Consider the following 18,061-nt stretch of genomic DNA (forward strand, 5'->3'; position numbering starts at 1 on the left):
TGCAACAGAGAATGAAAAAAATAATAAAGGAGGCAATTCCTTCTGAAAGGGAAACTGCCGTTTGTGTTTACCGAATTGTAGGCTGTCATACTTCATTGAGTGTCCTTACATCAGAGTTTGGGTGATATCTAATGTTAATTGATCCATTGATTAATTGTTTAAAAAGCAGATTCTAGAATTCTAGAAATTCTTTAGCCAATTGGCAGTGTGGATTTGTAATATAAATCAATGTTTGGGCCCACTCAACTCTTTTCAGCACCTTACCCAAATGTTGCTTAGCCTATTCTACAAAGATATAAAATAGAATTTACTAAAAAGTCTTAATCTGCGCAACATAATGGAACAGACCTTTTCACCTCAGTGTATGTGTCTAGGACATGTTAAATTAACAAGGATAATGTTGGTTTGTGTCAAATGAGGACACGACCTTCTCTCTAGGCTAAAGGCTAACAGTATATCTTCAATGGGTATTGTTGAGGACTTAAATAAGCATCAATGCTTAGGTGAGTGTAGATGAATTTTAATGGCTGGTATCTGCTAGCTACTAGGGATACTCCCATCTGTTTTGCTGAGGGCTGGGGAGAAACATTTTAGCAGTTGGCATGCAGCCAGAGAAGGAGAAAGACAATCAAGTTTTTTTAAAAAAAAAACCAAACTGTCTGGCAGGCAAGAAGTGGCTTTTTATCCTTTAAAGGGTAGCTTTACCCATTTGGGAGTTTGCTTGCTCCTTTGTTCTCAACCTGGATATTTGTAAAGTTAATTTCTATCGCAAAGGGTTGCCACCACCCTTTCCTCGGAAGGATTTGGGCCCTGTAAGCTTCCGACTGAGAAATTGTGGCAATGTGAATTCTGATTTGCTGGTAAGGAGGCTAGGCAATGTTACACCAAAGCAACACCCTCTCGCTTTCCTTATTGCAAAGAAGTCCAATCTTTCGGGGAAGCCCTCCCAATCTGCTACATAAATATGCAACCTGAGTTTGCCTGTGATTAGATGCCATCCGAAAATAGCTGCAGCCTGGAAGCGTCGCTGCATTAGATCTTGAAACCCGAAGGGATCTCATTAGCTAGGAAGTTTTCCTCTGCTTCTGCAGGATAAGTGGAGAGGCACTTTTATGCATGCCCAGAATGCCCTTCCCCGAGAGCCAGTGTGGCGTAGTGGTTAGATGGCAGCACTATGACCTGGGAGAGCAGGGTTCAAATCCACACTCAGCCACCAACCTCACTGGGTGACCTTGGGCCTCTCACTTTGCGTGGCGAGTTCCCGCCTTCCGCATCGGAAATAAAGACACATGACACCAGCATTTTAGGTTAATGGGCGAAAATAGGCCACAACTTTATTGGTTACAGGAATTGAGCAGTATTGGCTTAGGCATTCAGCCTGATTGCTTGAAGTCCGGGAAGGGTTAACTGCCAGTAGGGGGAGTCCTACTAGGAGTCAACTAGGAGCTCCCCCGGGGTCACCGCTCGGGGGCGTGCCTTAGGCCCACACCTCCATAGGCTTCGGACAGGGCAATGCCCCCCGGAATCCTTTACCGGACTACCCTTCGATATGGGGGAAGGTGATGGCACTTCCTCCCCCCCCCCCATCTACATAACAATACCCTTACCAATGCCTAACCGCCAATGCCGAGGAAGTTGTGACGATTTGCTATGAGGTACGCCAAAAACCAAATGGCTAGAGCCAATTTGCCAAGTGGAAAAAAATTCCTACCAGGCCCCTTGACGGCGACCAACCGAAGTCCATAGCAATGTCAGAGAGCCGAACCTAAAGGGTGGGAGGGTTGGGAAACCGGAGCAGCTGGAGTGACAAAAGAGGAAAATCCTCGGCCGCGCCGGCCCTAAATAGCGCGGGCCACACCTCCCGGGCCAGCTGATTGGCTGGCAAGGGAGATGATGCGGCCGAGGATTCCCTCAGTCTCACGGGGGCTGTGAGCCAGGCCCCGCGCACGTGGGGAGGGCGTGAAGCCCGCAACCCCACCTCCTCTCCAGCTCGGAAGTGGCTTTCTCTTAGCCCAACCTACTCCATAGGGCTGTTGTGAGGATAAAATGGAAGCTGGTTTTTTTTGGGGGGGGGGGAATGAGCTATAAATCAAATGCATAGAAATGCATACATTGCCCTCCTTAAATGGCTTTTTTTTTTGGTACTGAAAATTGCGTGTGAATTTTGTTCTTGTTGCTGCAGGTGGGCATTCACCTTGATCATCATCTCCTCTTACACGGCCAACCTTGCTGCCTTCCTCACCGTGCAGAGGATGGAGGTGCCCATTGAGTCGGCGGACGACTTGGCTGACCAGACCAACATTGAATATGGCACCATCCACGCGGGCTCCACAATGACCTTCTTCCAAGTGAGAGAGACGAGCTCATCAGCTATATGGCTGGGCTGACACCCAGTTCTCTCCCGCAACTGTCATTCATCCGTCCACGGTCACCGAGCATGCTCAGTGACCATCGGGCTGTTTTTAAAGTTTCCCCCCTTCTAACAATGTTTATGCGCTTCTGTAAACCGCGGGGGGTTTCCTGAGCCGGCTGCTGCCTTCCTCTCACGGGTGGGTGGTGCTGTGTTAGCTGCAAAAGGCATTGGCACCCAGCCCTGAAGTTGGCAGATATAGGTCTTTGATTTGAATCGGGGGAAATAACGTAGCTGTGTTTTGATCGTGTCCGCTTAGCTACTCTGTCCCAAGTTTTGCTCTTGTTCGTCTTGATAGCTAAAGCCCAGAACCTCTTTATTCAGAGACGGGAAAACTCCTAAATGCCCCAGTGGTGGCAATCCCCACTATGACCTCTCTGTGAACTTTTTGGGATCACCTGCTTGGCCCTGGTTGGATTACATGCTGCTTTTCTGTGAATCAGAAAGAAAATCTGTGCATCTTTAGAACCAGGATAATAGAATCCTGCTGGCCTTTCCTTCGGCTTATGGGGGAATCCAGGCCTAACACGACATTCTCCATGCTTAATAGGAATCAGTCCAAAAAAGAATTCCCATGGACAATTCCTTGCGTGTAGTTCCCATTTCACTCAGCAGTTAAACAAAGACATGTATTAAGATTGCACTGTAAATCTGAACCAGTACTCAAAAAGAGTGCAGTTCTGGAAACTGCTCCAAGCTCTGTAGGTTGGGCTTCCAGGGCAGAAGCTTTTGTTCACAGCACAAAATATATATATTTTGCAAATATAACAAGGGACAAAGGAGAACAGGTCCTTTCAGGGCTCCCCTATTCCTGCGGCTGCAAACTGTTTTTAAATTCTGAATTTCAAATTGTTGCAAGTCTGAAACCTTCTGGTGAAGGGCGGGTAATTAATAGTAGTAGCAATAATAATGATAAATTTGTGTAAAATGTTTTTGTTTTGTTTTGTTTACTAGTGCAGCTTCCCCTTGCCACACAACATAAGCTGTTCCCTTTCAAAATACCCCTTTCCGAACCAGTATAGGGCCCTGTTCTCTCTCGCATCTGAAAAACATTATGTGAAGAGTGGCCTTCGTTTCTTTTCATTCTCCCGACTTCCTGAGTACCTTTTAAAATACCTTCTTGAAATTCTCCGAGTGGTGGGGAGGAAGAGATCTCCACAAAACCACTTTAATTACTGGGTGGATAGCTGAGATGACCTTCAGCTGTCTCTTTAACTATCCCAAATTTTCTCATACATAATAAACGCCCAACATCAAGCCCAGACTTCTGTCTCTTGGGACTTGGGCAGTGTCCTAGCCCTGGCTAGCTTTTTCTCTGATATTGCGTTGAGTTGAAGAACTGTTCCCTCTGAAAATATATTCAAAGCTGATGTCCCTCAGGGCCAGCGGGGGCACGGGATCTGACATATCAGTCCGAGTGCCCCCCTCACTACTAATCATAGTATTGGGGTATTGGAGGGGGGAGAGAGAGAAGGTCAAGGCTGGAGGTTCCCATGGCAACAGTAGCCAAGGCGGCAGTGACCAGTCTATTGTCATTTTTTTTGGGGGGGGGTCTAATTCTATCCTTCTCTTGGTTGCTCTGGCAACCTGTCTCCACAGTAACAGCAGTCTCTGCTCCGGGAGACATTAATGAAGGGAAATCAATCAACAAACAAGGTGGCAGGCCGGATGGCGGAAAGGAAAACCTACAGTTTTGCCTTTCAGCCAGGGCCCTGCAAATTCCTTTCCATCCTGAGTCCCAAAGCTGCCTCCTCCTTATGTGTTGCCCTTGTCAAGTCTGAGGACCAGCTCGCTGCATCCTGCCACTTCACAATCACATCGCAAAATAGTTTTTAGTGTGGAGTCCAGTTCCGCCTTCATATGTTCCTAAGACCTCGGGTTTTTCTTATAGTTGAAGTTGATTCGTTAATCGCCTTCTAAAACACCGTCTCTCGTGGCAATTTGCACTAGTTGACGACAAAGAATAATGCATTTAAAGCAAGGCTAAAACACTAACGCGTGCACACTCATGGCAAAGACCCATTGATTCATCTAAGAAAGCCTATCAGAACAAAAATGTCTTCGACTGTTTCCGGAAAGTGCAGATAAGTGACCGCCTATCATCTTGGCAGGACCGCTGTTCCGCAGAACAGGGACAGCCGTTCTCTAAGTTACTGCAGAAGAGGCTTCTGAGATCTTTGCAACTGGCAGGAGAAACCTGAACACAATAATCTACTAGGTGTGCAATGGCTGTATCATTAATAACAATAATAATAACAACAACAACCCCCTCAGACAGAAAACACAAAAATGACAGGTTACCCTGATAATTCCGTCTCTAGTGTTAAACTTGGGCAGTCCACTGCGTTATCAGTTTGGAAGCAAAGCATCCAATAATTCAACATAAAATTGTGAGTTGCTCAAGTGCATTGCCTGGGCAGTTTCTGATTTATTTATTTTTTTATGTGCGCCGTCCTCTCTCACCACCCCGCGTGCTTCTGTCTGCTTGTCGCCTGAGAACAACCTAGTCTTTTTATTTCCACCAGCCACAGGGGGAGGACGGAGCAAGCCCAGTTCCACTACTTGTTGCTGAAAGCAGTAATTTTGTGTGTGTGTGTTTGTGTGTGTGTGTGTGTGTGTGTGTATGGGACGTGGGTGGCGCTGTGGGTTAAACCAAAGAGCCTAGGACTTGCCGATCAGAAGGTCGGTGGTGCGAATCCCCGCGATGGGGTGAGCTCCTGTTGCTCGGTCCCTGCTCCTGCCAACCTAGCAGTTCGAAAGGACGAAGTGCAAGTAGATAAATAGATAAATAGGTACCACTCTGGTGGGAAGGTAAACGGTGTTTCCATGTGCTGCTCTGGTTCACCAGAAGCGGCTTAGTCATGCTGGCCACATGACCCGGAAGCTGTACGCCTGCTCCCTCGGCCAATAAAGCGAGATGAGCACCACAACCCCAGAGTCAGTCACGACTGGACCTAATGGTCAGGGATCCCTTTACCCTTTACATATACAAAGCTTTCTGAGTGACCTTGGGTCAATCGCTATCTTTCAGCCTAGCCTACCCAACAGGGTTGTTGGGAAGATAAAATGGGGAGGGTGAGAGAAACTTGCACGCTGCCCTGATATCTTTTGGATAAAAATGGAATAAACCAATGTACAGGTCCTTCCTTCGCATTATGACGACGCTTATCATGATAAAATTTCATTTGTGGAAGAAACTAACCTCTCAAAGCAAGCCATGAGTATATATGATTGCCTTGCAAAGTCTCAGCATCCTCTCCCTCATTCATTCTCTACCTATTTTTTTCTCCAACCAGAATTCTCGGTACCAGACGTACCAGCGGATGTGGAATTACATGCATTCAAAGCAACCTAGTGTCTTTGTCAAGAGCACAGAGGAGGGAATCGCCCGGGTGCTGAATTCGAAGTATGCCTTCCTGCTCGAGAGCACGATGAACGAGTATCACCGGAGGCTCAACTGCAACCTGACGCAAATTGGGGGGCTGTTGGATACCAAGGGCTATGGCATCGGCATGCCACTGGGTGAGTGGCAGTAGCTGGAGCCAATCATCAGCTGGCATTGGTGCCAAGATAGAACAATGGAAAATGTCAAAGGCACAGGGACACAGAAGCGTGGGCCTAATAATAATTACAATGCTGATAATAATAGATGCTATTTATATATACCTGAGTCACTTCTACTTATTGTGGAGGTTGCTGTATGACTCCTACCTTGATTCTTCTGTACTGCACCTGGCACTAGGAATTCCTAGTGCTAGATGTTGCACAAAAACAAAAACGAAGTTATGAATCATGTCTATATTATGCTAACATGAAAGATCAACAGCACAAACATTTTACAAGCACATAAAAAAATCCCAAATAACAATAAATGCTATGAATCATCAACTCTTTACTAACAATCCGTAGTTAGTAGTCCATAGTCTACACTGTTTAATTAATAATAATAATAATAGTAATGTGATTTTATTATTTAGAGGCTGCCCATCTGACTGGGTTCCCCCAGCCACTCTGAGCGGCTTCCAGCAAAATAGAAAAACATTATAAAACATCAAATGTTAAAAACTCACTTATACAGGGCTGCCTTCAGGATTCTGTATGTGTGACATCTGTATTGTTGATCTTCTATATTGGTATGAAATAGATACTGTTTATATGTACGTGAGCCTCTTTATTGTCCGAAAATATCAAGACAAGGCCCTATTTTGTAGATTTATAATCTGAAAGTAGTCAGCATGGGGGTGCAATGGGGGTTCGTGGAGAAGTACCACCACAGAAAACCTTTGTGAGGTTGAGCCAGGTGCCCTGTTAATTGGCTCAGCCTGGGGTTGGAATGGATATTGGAAACAGATAAATGCAAATAACTGGGGGTTCCGCCAGGTGGCAGGTTGTCAAATGCATTTGGAGTTCAGGACACTCTGAACTAATCAGAAGGAATTCTTTTTGAAGGCCAAAATTGACCGTTTAATTTTTTTTCTACCAGAAAGGTAGAAGGTGTGCTTTGCGGAGAGGGCGTAATTTGAGATATTGCAAATGGGTTGTCGACAATTATTTATTTATTTTTTACATAAAATGTCCCTTGGAAAGGGTAAATCCATAATAAACTGAGCTGGGTGGGGTGGAGGTTATACAGGTTAGTGTTCTGCTGTCAATGACATTGTGTGAACGCCAGTGCTTTTGTTTCTGGGGGGACGCAGGGGTACGCGTACCCCTAAACATTTTGTGAATCTTTGTACTTTTGTCCATTTACTGTATTTATTCCCCCCGATTTGAACTATAAAATGGTGATTTTCTTGAGCCAAAATGAGAGTACCCCTCAGCATTTTTTTAAAGAAAAAAAGCACTGGTGAACACTACAACAACAAAAGACACCTTGCATGAATCTTGCAAAAAACCACATTGATTTCTCATGCCGACGTGCTTGCTTATACCAGCTCTCTCTCTCTCTCTCTCTCTCTCTCTCTCTCTCTCACGTGCATGCACCACACACACAAACACACACACACACCCCTACATAGGCAGGTATAGCCTGTCTTTGGGGATGTTCGAAACAGTGTGGTGTAGTGGTTAAGAGTGGTAGACACGTAATCTGGTGAACCGGGTTCGCTTCTCCGCTCCTCCACATGCAGCTACTGGGTGACCTTGGGCTAGTCACACTCCTCTGAAGTCTCTCAGCCCCACTCACCTCACAGAGTGTTTGTTGTGGGGGAGGAAGGGAAAGGAGAATGTTAGTTGCTTTGAGACTCCTTTGGGTAGTGATAAAGCAGGATATCAAATCCAAACTCCTCCAACATGGATCTTTTACATTTCCCTTTCACTTTGGATGAACTTTGGCAGTAAGGTCAGCCAATCACCCAGAGATCAATACTGAGGGAGATTTTCAAAAAAGTGATATAGGCTTGCTCTTGCAAGGAGCTGCAGCTGATTGCGGCAGCTGAGACCCCTTTCACCTCCCCCCCCCCCGCTTACCTTAAACGCTGACAAGCCTTGTGTGACCAATAAGCCAACTGGTAAATGAGATTCAAAGTCAGCAGGGAGCTATATTAGACGACTTTCATAATGCTGGAGCCGACATGCCGGCCCCTGCTCTGAAGCTCGACTGAGTGATGGCCTGAGAAGGGGTGGATTAATCATCATCGACAGCCCTGTGTCATATCTGCCTCCTTGACAATCCCGCAGGCTCCCCGTTCCGGGATGAGATCACCCTCGCCATCTTGCAGCTTCAGGAGAACAACCGCCTGGAGATTTTGAAACGGAAGTGGTGGGAGGGAAGCAAGTGTCCCAAAGAAGAGGACCACCGGGCCAAAGGTGAGGTGCTGAGGGTTAGAAGGGGGCGTATGATGGGCGCTGCCAAGCTGAGGTTGCCAATGGACGCCATGGTTGGGTTAACACTGAGTAGAACCCAACTGGAATTGCAGCCCAAGGTTTTTGATAAATATGGGTTAAACCCACACCAGGCACCTCAAGTACAGTGGTACCTCGGGTTACATACGCTTCAGGTTACAGACTCCACTAACCCAGAAATAGTGCTTCAGGTTAAGAACTTTGCTTCAGGATGAGAACAGAAATCGTGCTCTGGCGGCGCAGCGGCAGCAGGAAGCCCCATTAGCTAAAGTGGTGCTTCAGGTTAAGAACCGTTTCAGGTTAAGAACGGACCTCCGGAACGAATTAAGTACGTAACCAGAGGTACCACTGTACATAACTTCTTCCCCCAAAGGATTCTGGGAACTGCCATTTACCCTTCACAGATTCCCAGTTCCCAACAAACTGCAGTACTCAGGATTAATTGGGGACGGAGGCATGTGATCTAAATAGTAAACATAAGAGTAAATTTTATTTATACCCCGCCCTCCCCAGCCAAGACCGGGCTCAGGGCGGCTAACACCAGGTATAAAAACAATCGATTAAAATACAACTTAAAAACAAGATTAAAATACAACATGAAAATGCAGCCTCATTTCAGTAGAAACTCAAATCAAAAACTTTTGGGGGATGAAAACATCAAATCTTCAGCAAGGCCAACTATCCAGACTGGTCCTACGTGGGCCAGAAAAAATCCAGGGAAGTCCCCCCAAATAGGAGTTCCATCACAGAAGGAGAAAGAAAAAGGATAGATTGGAAGGGGATCAAGTTGATTCCAAGCCAAAGGCCAGGCGGAACAACTCTGTCTTACAGGCCCTGCGGAAAGAAATGTGCTTTGAACGTATGTCACAATGTTTCTCACACCTCTCTTTCATACAAACAATTAAATATGGCAAGCTGGGGGCGGGGGGAGAGAATAATACCTGGAGGAAGAAGCCAGCAGGTGAAACCTTGGCATTGAGCATGGTTCTCTGCCTAAATGAAGGCCCACAGTATATGGTTGTGAGGCCCTGTCTTTGGGGCTGTTTTGGCCTCAGTTTTTGGAACTTAGATTTCATGTGTGGCTCACAGGCATTCCCACCTGCTGAAATCAGATGTAAGTTTTGTAGAGATTGCTAATAGGCTGTGTAGAGCAACCTCTGGTGGCAAGAGAGAAGACTGCCAGTCGAAAAAGATGGGTTGGTGGAGGAAAATCCAATGAACTGCAGCTGTAGACGCAGTAATACATGCCTCACTATAGCAGAAACAGATCCAATATTGTGTCCGACTAACGGTTGAGCAAGTCAGTAGCTTCTGTTGGCTTGGACGCAAAGGGTTTATTTTCAGCCTGTGTCCTATTGATTTTTAAAGATCCCACTTATTGAAAAATCAGCGAAATGTGTCAGCCCATTTACTAAGGAATTCCGGATTGGCTGGATTCTGGGGAAGGAAAAGCTGAAAAATAGTAGCCAGGGAACAGCAGGGAAAGGGAAACACAGTGTCTGCAAACATCCTAACTTTCAAAAGCATACATTTAAGTTTTTCTTGGGTGGGATTTGGGGATCTTCGAAAGTGCTGAAAATTGCACTGAAAATATTTGGAAATGAACATTCAGAGCTGATCTAGATACACTGGGCAAGGAGACAACATTATAGGTGTGTGAGAGAGAGATGTGAAATCCAAGGTGTTAGGAATGCTCTCTGACTTCCTGAAAGTGGGGCAGCTTTGAGCTGTGTCCATCCTGTCCTTGCTGGCTCCCATTATTATTATTTTTTCCTCTCTCTCCCCCCCCCTCCCCCAGGGCTGGGCATGGAGAACATTGGAGGCATCTTTGTGGTGCTTATCTGCGGGCTCATCATTGCAGTCTTCGTCGCTGTCATGGAATTTGTATGGGCCACGCGTCGCTCGGCTGAACATGAAGAGGTGAGGTGGGGTGGGGCTGGTTCTCTGGTTACATGGAGGAAGGAACGAAGGACAGTGGCTGGGTCTAAAGGGAAGACTATTGTCATTAAGGAAGTATGAGTGGGTGGTTTTAAGAAGGGCATTCAACTGGTCAAGGAGCCACAAGGAGATGGAGGAGTGAATCAGAGGGTCTCATGTGCAGACTGGAGGCAGAATTGCAGGTGTGTGTGTGTTTGTGAGAGAGACAGACAGACAGACAGACAGACAGTGCAGACCCTCCAAAATTTCTCCAATGAAGACAGGATCGTCCTATTCCATTATTATTATTATTATTATTATTATTATTATTATTATTATTATTATTATATTTTATACCCTTCCCATCTGATTTTATTAGTTACAGTGGTACCTCAGGTTACATATGCTTCAGGTTACATACGCTTCAGGTTACAGACTCCGCTAAAACAGAAATAGTGCTTCAGGTTAAGAACTTTGCTTCAGGATGAGAACAGAAATCGTGCTCCAGCAGCACGGCTAAAGTGGTGCTTCAGGTTAAGAACAGTTTTGGGTTAAGAATAGACCTCCGGAACGAATTAAGTACTTAACCCGAGGTACCACTGTATGCCCCACCCATTTTATTATGTATTGCCCCAGCCACTCTGGGCTGCTTACAACATATATAAAAGCCTAATAAAACATTAAACATTACAAAAAAAGCTTTCCTATACAGGGCTGCATTCAGATGGCTCGGGGAGTCGGATACCTCTATACACTTCAACATCTCTCGGATTAAAATAGGGACTTCCTAAGGAAAAGCGGGACATTCTGGGATCAAATCAGAAACCTAGACGGCTTCAGTAAATCCGGGACTGTCCCTGGAAAATAGGGACACTGGGAGGGATGAGGAGAGGAGAAGTTCACGTTCACACCATACATTTTAAAGTAACATGCCACTTTAGACAGTCTTCCCCAAAGAATTATGGGAACTATAGTCTGTTAAGAGTGTTATTCTCAGAGTGATTTAACAACCAATCCCTCTTCACTAGTGGCGTAGCGTGGGGGGTGCAGGGGGGGCCGGCCGCACCGGGCGCAACATCTGGGGGGCGCTCGCACTCGCAGCTCTCTGCCCCTACCTGGCTCACTCATTCTCTCTCACTGCAGTGCTGGCTGTGCGAATCCGATCCGAGCCGCCAGGTCGCCGCCCACTGTGGAGGGGGGGTGCCAGGCGTGCAGGTTAGGGGGCGCAAATTACTTGCCTTGCCCCGGGTGCTGACAACCCACGCTACGCCACTGCTCTTCACAGGGACCTCTGGGAATTGTAGCTATGTGAGGGGTCTCTTGACAACTCTCAGCATCCGTATCGAACTACAGCTTCCAGAATGCTTTGGGTGAAACCACGACTATTCCAAATGGTGCGACACTGCTTTATAAGTATGGTGTGCGTGTGTGCAGAGAGCGGGCAGAAATCTGCCGTTGTTTTCAGAGCAGGAGCAATGATATTGTCCTGCTTGCTTGTGGGTGGTGACTAGACCGTACCTGCTCCTTCTTCAGTATTAATGCTGCCCAGCCATGTTGGCAGCCGTCTGCCTGTATTGCCTACCAAGTGTGCCAGCCACCAAACTACCTTGGCACTTAGTATTACCTACAATGACTGGCAACAGTTCTCCTGGCTTTCAGGAAGGGGGGGTCTCTCTTTACCAGAGGACGCCGGGCATTGAACCTGGGACCATCTGCATGCAAAGCAGGCGTTTTACTGCTATGCTACATCCTCTTCTGGGGGCTTGCTGTTTGAGGTTGCCCTGTAACAGAAAAGCATAATTTCCCTATTGCTCATGAGCTGACATTGGCTTCGTTTTGCGGTAATTTATCGGTTGCGAGCACATATTATTTATTTGCTTGCTTGTTTGTTTTGACTTGTTTGTTGCTTGCTACCCAAAGGTCTCCAAGCAACTTGCAACATATTTAGAACATAAATTTAAATATATTCTGCCGTAAAACAGAACAAAACAACCGCCCTAACAGCCGCAGGAAGCTTTGTAGTCACATAAACAATGAAGATCACAGAGGATGCTGCCCTGCTGTTCAAAATGAATTGTTTTATTATTTTGTTCATCAGCTGTTGGAAGTTGTTTTTTTTCCCATACACGGGGGGGAAAAACCCTCTTGTTTCTAACAAGAGCTGAAGGGTTATTGTCACCTTACATGTCCTTGATTCTTGTTCCCCCGTATTAGTACTTCTTAAATTAGGGAGGGGAAACCTGTGGCCCTCTTGATATTGTCAGTGTGCACTTCCCATCAGCTCCAGCCAGAATGACCAGGAATGATGGGAGTTTCAGCCCAGGAACTTCTGGAAGGTCACAAATCCACCCTGCTTTAAATACACCAATAATCATTCAATTATCATTATCAATTCTATTAATTGCTGTTTATATCTCATCCTCTAAGATGCTCAGGGCAGTGGGGTAGTTTTGGCCCAGAGAGTGTGTATGACTGACTGGAACAAGGCCCTCTGGTGTCCTTGACTCTTAGAATTGTAGAGTCGGAAGGGACCCCAAGGGTCATCTAGTCCAACCCCCTGCAATGCAGGAATCTTAGCTAAAGCAGCCATGGCAGAAGGCCACCCAACCTCTACCTAAAATCTCTCCATGAAGGAGAGAGTCTGCCAACTTCTGGGAGTGTCTCTTCCACTATCAAACAGCTCTGAATGTCAAAAAGTTCTTCCTGGTGTTTAGTCAGAATCTCCTTTCTTGAAACTTGAAGCCATTGGTTCGAGTCCTACCCTCTAGAGCAGGAGAAAACAAGCTTACTCTATCTTCTGTGTGACAGATACTTGAAGATGGTTATCATATCTCCTCTCAGTCTAAACTGAGATATCTCCTCTTATCCAGGCTAAACATACCCAACTCCCCCCAACCTCAGCTAACAAGGCCTTTTCTTACAGAAACTCCTTCCTTCTGTATCCCTCTTTTCCCTCTGGGTCAGCAACAGGGGAAGGGGAGGACCCTTCAGAAGTATTTAGTATGTTGTTTTGTTTTAAAGACTTCTCTGTTGTTCCACCTTTTGAGAATTTCCCCCACATTTTGCCCAAGTAAGGACCATCTCCAAAATGGCTGCCGTGTTGTAACATCACAAGATGGCTGCTATGTCTGGAATGGCACTAAGTGATTATGTTTCATTGAAACCAACTGGCAGTAGGCTCAGAAGAATTTAATTGGATTTAATTGGACAGGTTGGATTTATTCAAGCAGTAGTACTTAGGGAAAACACTACCCAGTTTCTGAAGAAATTATATTTTTAAAGGATTAAATGAACCCAGACTAGGTCTATCAAACGTTATTAATAAGAAGGCATAATTTTCTGTATTGCCCTCTATTCCTCACATAAACACTGCTTCCATTCCACTGCAATTCACTTTGAAAACTATGTTATTTGTCTCTCTGTCTGCTGTGATGGAATTACATAACTTTGGTAATTAATTACGTAAATTATGTTGTCGCTTCATTTTTCCATCCCATTCATGTCACTGCAAAGGAAGTTGCGGTGGACAATGAATTAGGTATCATTTTGAGACTGAAAGCAGCAGCAACAAGTGAATACTGATCTATTTGGTGGATTGAGTTCCGTTCTAAACACAAGACAAATAAATGAACTGTGGCCATTTCTGTTCCCACTGAAATTTCCCCACATCTCTATTCATCATAGTTCAAAGACAAACCCCCGTGTTCAGAGGCAGTCTATCTATGGTTACTAGATGCTGGGGAATCCCACAGGGGTCAGAGGTCACTACCTTGCCCTGTAAGTTTCTCTTGTGCATTCTAAGTGCAAAGGTGGATCTTTGTTCTCTCTTTCAGCATTGACTTTTTTAAATGAAAAAAACCTCTTGTGATTTTAAGGTAGTCTGTGCTCATATTCTTGTTTGTGTCGTGAGAATCCAAGAGGATTGTACCTCAATGATTTGGAGGCTGGGTTTGCCAGCAGCACTTTCATTTCAAAAATACTTTTTTCTGGGTAAGCGCAGCATGATCAAATTCGCAGCGGAACCTGCAAGCATCTGAAAACTGAGGAATAGGGTTGAGGTAGAATCTCCTAGGGCAAAATACAAAGTTTATCAACTTTTTAGGCCCCGTTTACTGATGTGCTGGATCAGTAAAATACTTGCTGCTTGGAAACCCTGGTCAGGGTGCAAGTAGAGGGGCGGGGTAGCCGTGAAATGAGACGCCAGAAGGGCCAAAGAAGTGTGCCTTCCTCCATTGGTACCGCACAAGTGGGCAGGGGCTGGTCCTGAAATGCTGCCCGCTGTGATAAATTAACCACAATGCCCCAAACCGCCTAATGTAGCAACATTACACCGGGTGCTCTCTGTGGTATTGCGCAAAGTTTAACATGGCTATTGGCTTCTCAGTCTCGGCCACTGCCACCACACAAGTATATATGGCCGGGGAAACAGGGGCATGCAGAAAAATGGGGGGAGGTCCCTATTTTCACCCGAGGAATGTTGGAAGGTATGCTTAGGGTGGCGTCCACCTCCTCACTGCTTGCTCCTTCCTTTGTGACAGATCTCGGTGTGTCAGGAGATGCTGCGAGAGCTGCGCCACGCCGTTTCTTGCCGCAAGCCGACCCGCTCCCGCCGGCGCCGGCGCCACTACACCACCCGAGGCGCCCTGTCGCTGCGCTCTGTCCGAGAGATGCGCCTCAGTAACGGCAAGCTCTACTCGGGGACTCTGGTGTCTGAGCCGGGGCCGCAGCGCCTCCTGGAGGAGACTCCCCGGCCTTGCACCCACGTCCGCATCTGCCACGAGTGCCGGCGCATCCAGACTCTTCGGGGAGCCCCCCCGCCGCCTCGGGGGCCTCCGCCTTCTGAGGAGGGCACTCCGCGCCGGGGAGCCCCCCGCGAACTCAGCGGGCAGGAGTGACGCCCGCCCCACGTGCTTACAGGCCCCCTTCCCCACCTCGGCCCTGCCTTCGCTCTCGTGCGGAGGCGCCTGCTCTTAAGACATGTACGCTATGCGTATGCCCTGATTTCGGGGACCCAGGCCTGAGGGGACTTCCCCGCACACACCCTGGCACATAATCCCTTGCCCTAGGGGTAGTGTGTGGATATCTTTGTGGCCCTCCTGCCTCCCCGCCAAAAAAGAAGGCCACAGCTCTTCTCAAAATCCAAGGGGGAGAGAGAGAGTCCTTTTCTAATCCCCACTTCTCGTGGGAAAGAGACATACATGCCCCCCCCCCCGCCCCAGTTGAACCTCGCCGTTGTGGTGATTAGATCTGTGGCAGCTTGTTTCTGACGCTGCAGAAAGACAGTTTCCTGAGCCTCTTACTATGAGGGAAAGGGATACGAAAACCAATATCCACAGACACAGACCCCGCCCCCCCCGTCGGCCTTGCCCCCCCTCCAGCTCCTCCTACCCCTTCCACAGTGCAGCTGCAACCACAGCCCCCCATTTTTGTGCTGTCCCCCCCCCCATGCCTTCGCCCCGTGGAGGGAGTTTGCTTAAGCAGAGGTGCCAAAAGGGGTTCGGGATCCCACACTGCCCCCGCCACGTGCCTGCTGGGAAATGAATACCTCCAGCTATTTGCGGGGCAAAGGGACAGTTCGCCTTCTTTTTCCGGGGTGGGAGTGGGGGGAAGGCCGGGACCCCTGGCCGGAAGGTCCAGTTAGCGGTGTGGAAAACTAAACCCGCCACAAGGTGGGCAAGGAGGTGGGTTGCGTGCAAGCAAACTGTACACTGGCGATGGAGACTGAACTCAGGGTCAACTAAGCCGCCTTCTGAGGAGTTGTGGAGCCTACCGGGTTCCACGCTTTTAACAAACCAACCTGAAGTAATACAGGACCAAGAACTAAAAAAAAACAGGGGGCAAGTGGGAAGATAATGACCCCGACAGAGGTAACAAACCAACCCAGCTTTTGGGGTGGGGGTGGGGGGAAGTGAACCGCACAGGACCCTGGAAGCAGAAGAGAGTGGGGAGCGAGGATTTGGTCTGTGGGGGCCCCTCCCCATGACGTCTTGTCTGTCTTTTTTTAATTTTTGTTTCATTCTTTAAAAAAAGATTTTTTCTTTTTCTTTTTGGAGAAATTTCTATAGAAGCCAAAAACTGGAGACTTTAGTGGCAACCCCAAAAGACAAATAAACGTGAAAATACTTGATTCTTTTATGTGAGTGATGGGAGAGAATTATTACTTTGTGCTAATTGTGGGGGCAGCTTGGTACATGTCTGTGGCGGGGCGGGGGAACCCCATGTGTGGACACCTGCAAACATCAGCACACATAATCCATCATTTTTCCTTCCCTAAGCTCTGCTTGTGACACGGGTGGCGCTGGGGTCTAAACCACTGAGCCTCTTGGGCTTGCCGATCAGAAGGTATGCAGTTCGAATCCCTGTGACGCAGTGAGCTCCTGTTGCTCAGTCCCAGCTCCTGCCAACCTAGCAGTTCAAAAGCACGCCAAAAAGTGCAAGTAGATAAATAGGTACCGCTCCAGTGGGAAGGTAAGCAGTGTTTCTGTGCGCTGCTCTGGGTTCGGTGTTCGTTGCTCCAGAAGTGGCTTAGTCATGCTGGCCACATGCTTAGTCATGCTGACCCGGAAAAACTGCGGACAAACGCCGGCTCCCTTGGCCTGTAAAGTGAGATGAGCGCCGCAAACCCAGAGTCATCTGCAACTGGACTTAACTGTCAGGGGTCCGTTACCTTTAAGCCCTGCTTGCTTGAAACAGCAGCTAGTGAAATGAAGCCAAGAAAGCAAAGGCGAAGGATGCATAAAATTTTATTGACAAAATGGTCTTTCAGATTTTTTTTAACACGTTTCGAACATCTTCCTAGGGGGAGATTAAATAATGCACAATCACTGAAAATCCGAATCGTTTCATCATACTCACAGAAATTAACTGCAGAGTATACCCCTTTTCTCTGATCCATAGAACAATTGTAACAAAAGGTGTTTAAAAATAAGAAGAAGAAAGGGAGAGGAAATCAGTACGAACACATTACAGGAATTTCAGATGGAGCCGGCCCTGCTCTGCCACCTCGGGCAGCTGATTTCAAGGTACCGCTAAAGGACAGCAAATGTTCAATTGTAATGCATTGCTGGGTATTTTTTTACCCCCATTCATACATTAGATTCCAGAAATTAGAAGGTTCAGCTTTGAGTAGTACTTCTGGTGATTATCTGATTGATCCTCAGTGGAGAATTACTTTTCAATTGACATGTACAGGGTTGCAGTGCTAATCAAAAAGAGACTAATTACATCCCTGTGCAGGAAACCTATAAATTCTCATATATATATATATATATATATATATATATATATGAATGAAAGTTCTCATACAAAGTGTATTGAGATAAATTGATGATGTTTTGGTTTTTCTGATAAAGGCAAATCAGAATCAAATATAGTTATGGTTTTAAAGCTTCTGTTGTGTGTGTGGTGGCCGGACAGTATGCCCAACATAAAATATACCAGCATTTCCCTGCATGGTGACTCCCAGACATTTTGGACTTCAGCTCCCATCATCCCTGACCACAGGCCCAACCAGCTGGTGCTGATGGGAGTTACAGTCTTCTCTTCAGCACTCTGTTCACCAGCCCTTGTTCTTGAACCCATTTGCCCAGTTCCTTCACACTCCTGTCTCCCCTTGACCCTGTGATATGTCTCTCTGACCTTTGGCAAAGGAATATTTCTACAGATTCCCCTCCCGTTATTTCCTCTTTGCCTCAGCTCCTTGTCCTCCCTGCCCCTCCTTTCCAATTCACTTCTTCTTCCTCCTCCAGGCATCCATCCCTCAAAATCCTAATTTCCAGACTTACTCAGCATCTTTCCTCTGGCTACTCTGTCGCATATCTCTTCCCAAGGTTCTTTCCTTAGCCTTTGGCTAACCTCAGGAAGTTGATCTTGTCAGTAGGGACCTTGCCA

At 46.8% G+C, this 18,061-nt stretch overlaps 1 protein-coding gene and 1 long non-coding RNA gene across 2 annotated transcripts in view; both read left to right on the plus strand.

Moving 5' to 3' along the window:
* Positions 1-16,304, plus strand: part of GRIK5 (glutamate ionotropic receptor kainate type subunit 5) — a 95,850-nt gene extending 79,546 nt beyond the window's left edge. The window contains exons 16-20 of the mRNA XM_083753693.1: positions 2,183-2,348; positions 5,707-5,932; positions 8,090-8,218; positions 10,053-10,174; positions 14,710-16,304. Of these exons, the coding sequence (XP_083609819.1) occupies positions 2,183-2,348; positions 5,707-5,932; positions 8,090-8,218; positions 10,053-10,174; positions 14,710-15,066 (1,000 nt within the window). The 3' untranslated portion in view covers positions 15,067-16,304. The remainder of the gene's footprint in view (positions 1-2,182; positions 2,349-5,706; positions 5,933-8,089; positions 8,219-10,052; positions 10,175-14,709) is intronic.
* LOC310851872 lies at positions 11,161-13,287 on the plus strand. The gene is made up of 2 exons (XR_014567902.1): positions 11,161-11,198; positions 11,457-13,287. It is a non-coding gene; the product is annotated as an uncharacterized lncRNA (long non-coding RNA).
* Positions 16,305-18,061: the final 1,757 nt, after the last annotated feature.

The sequence above is a fragment of the Podarcis gaigeae genome (assembly GCF_964106915.1).
Source record: "Podarcis gaigeae genome assembly, chromosome: 8".
NCBI lineage: Eukaryota > Metazoa > Chordata > Lepidosauria > Squamata > Lacertidae > Podarcis > Podarcis gaigeae.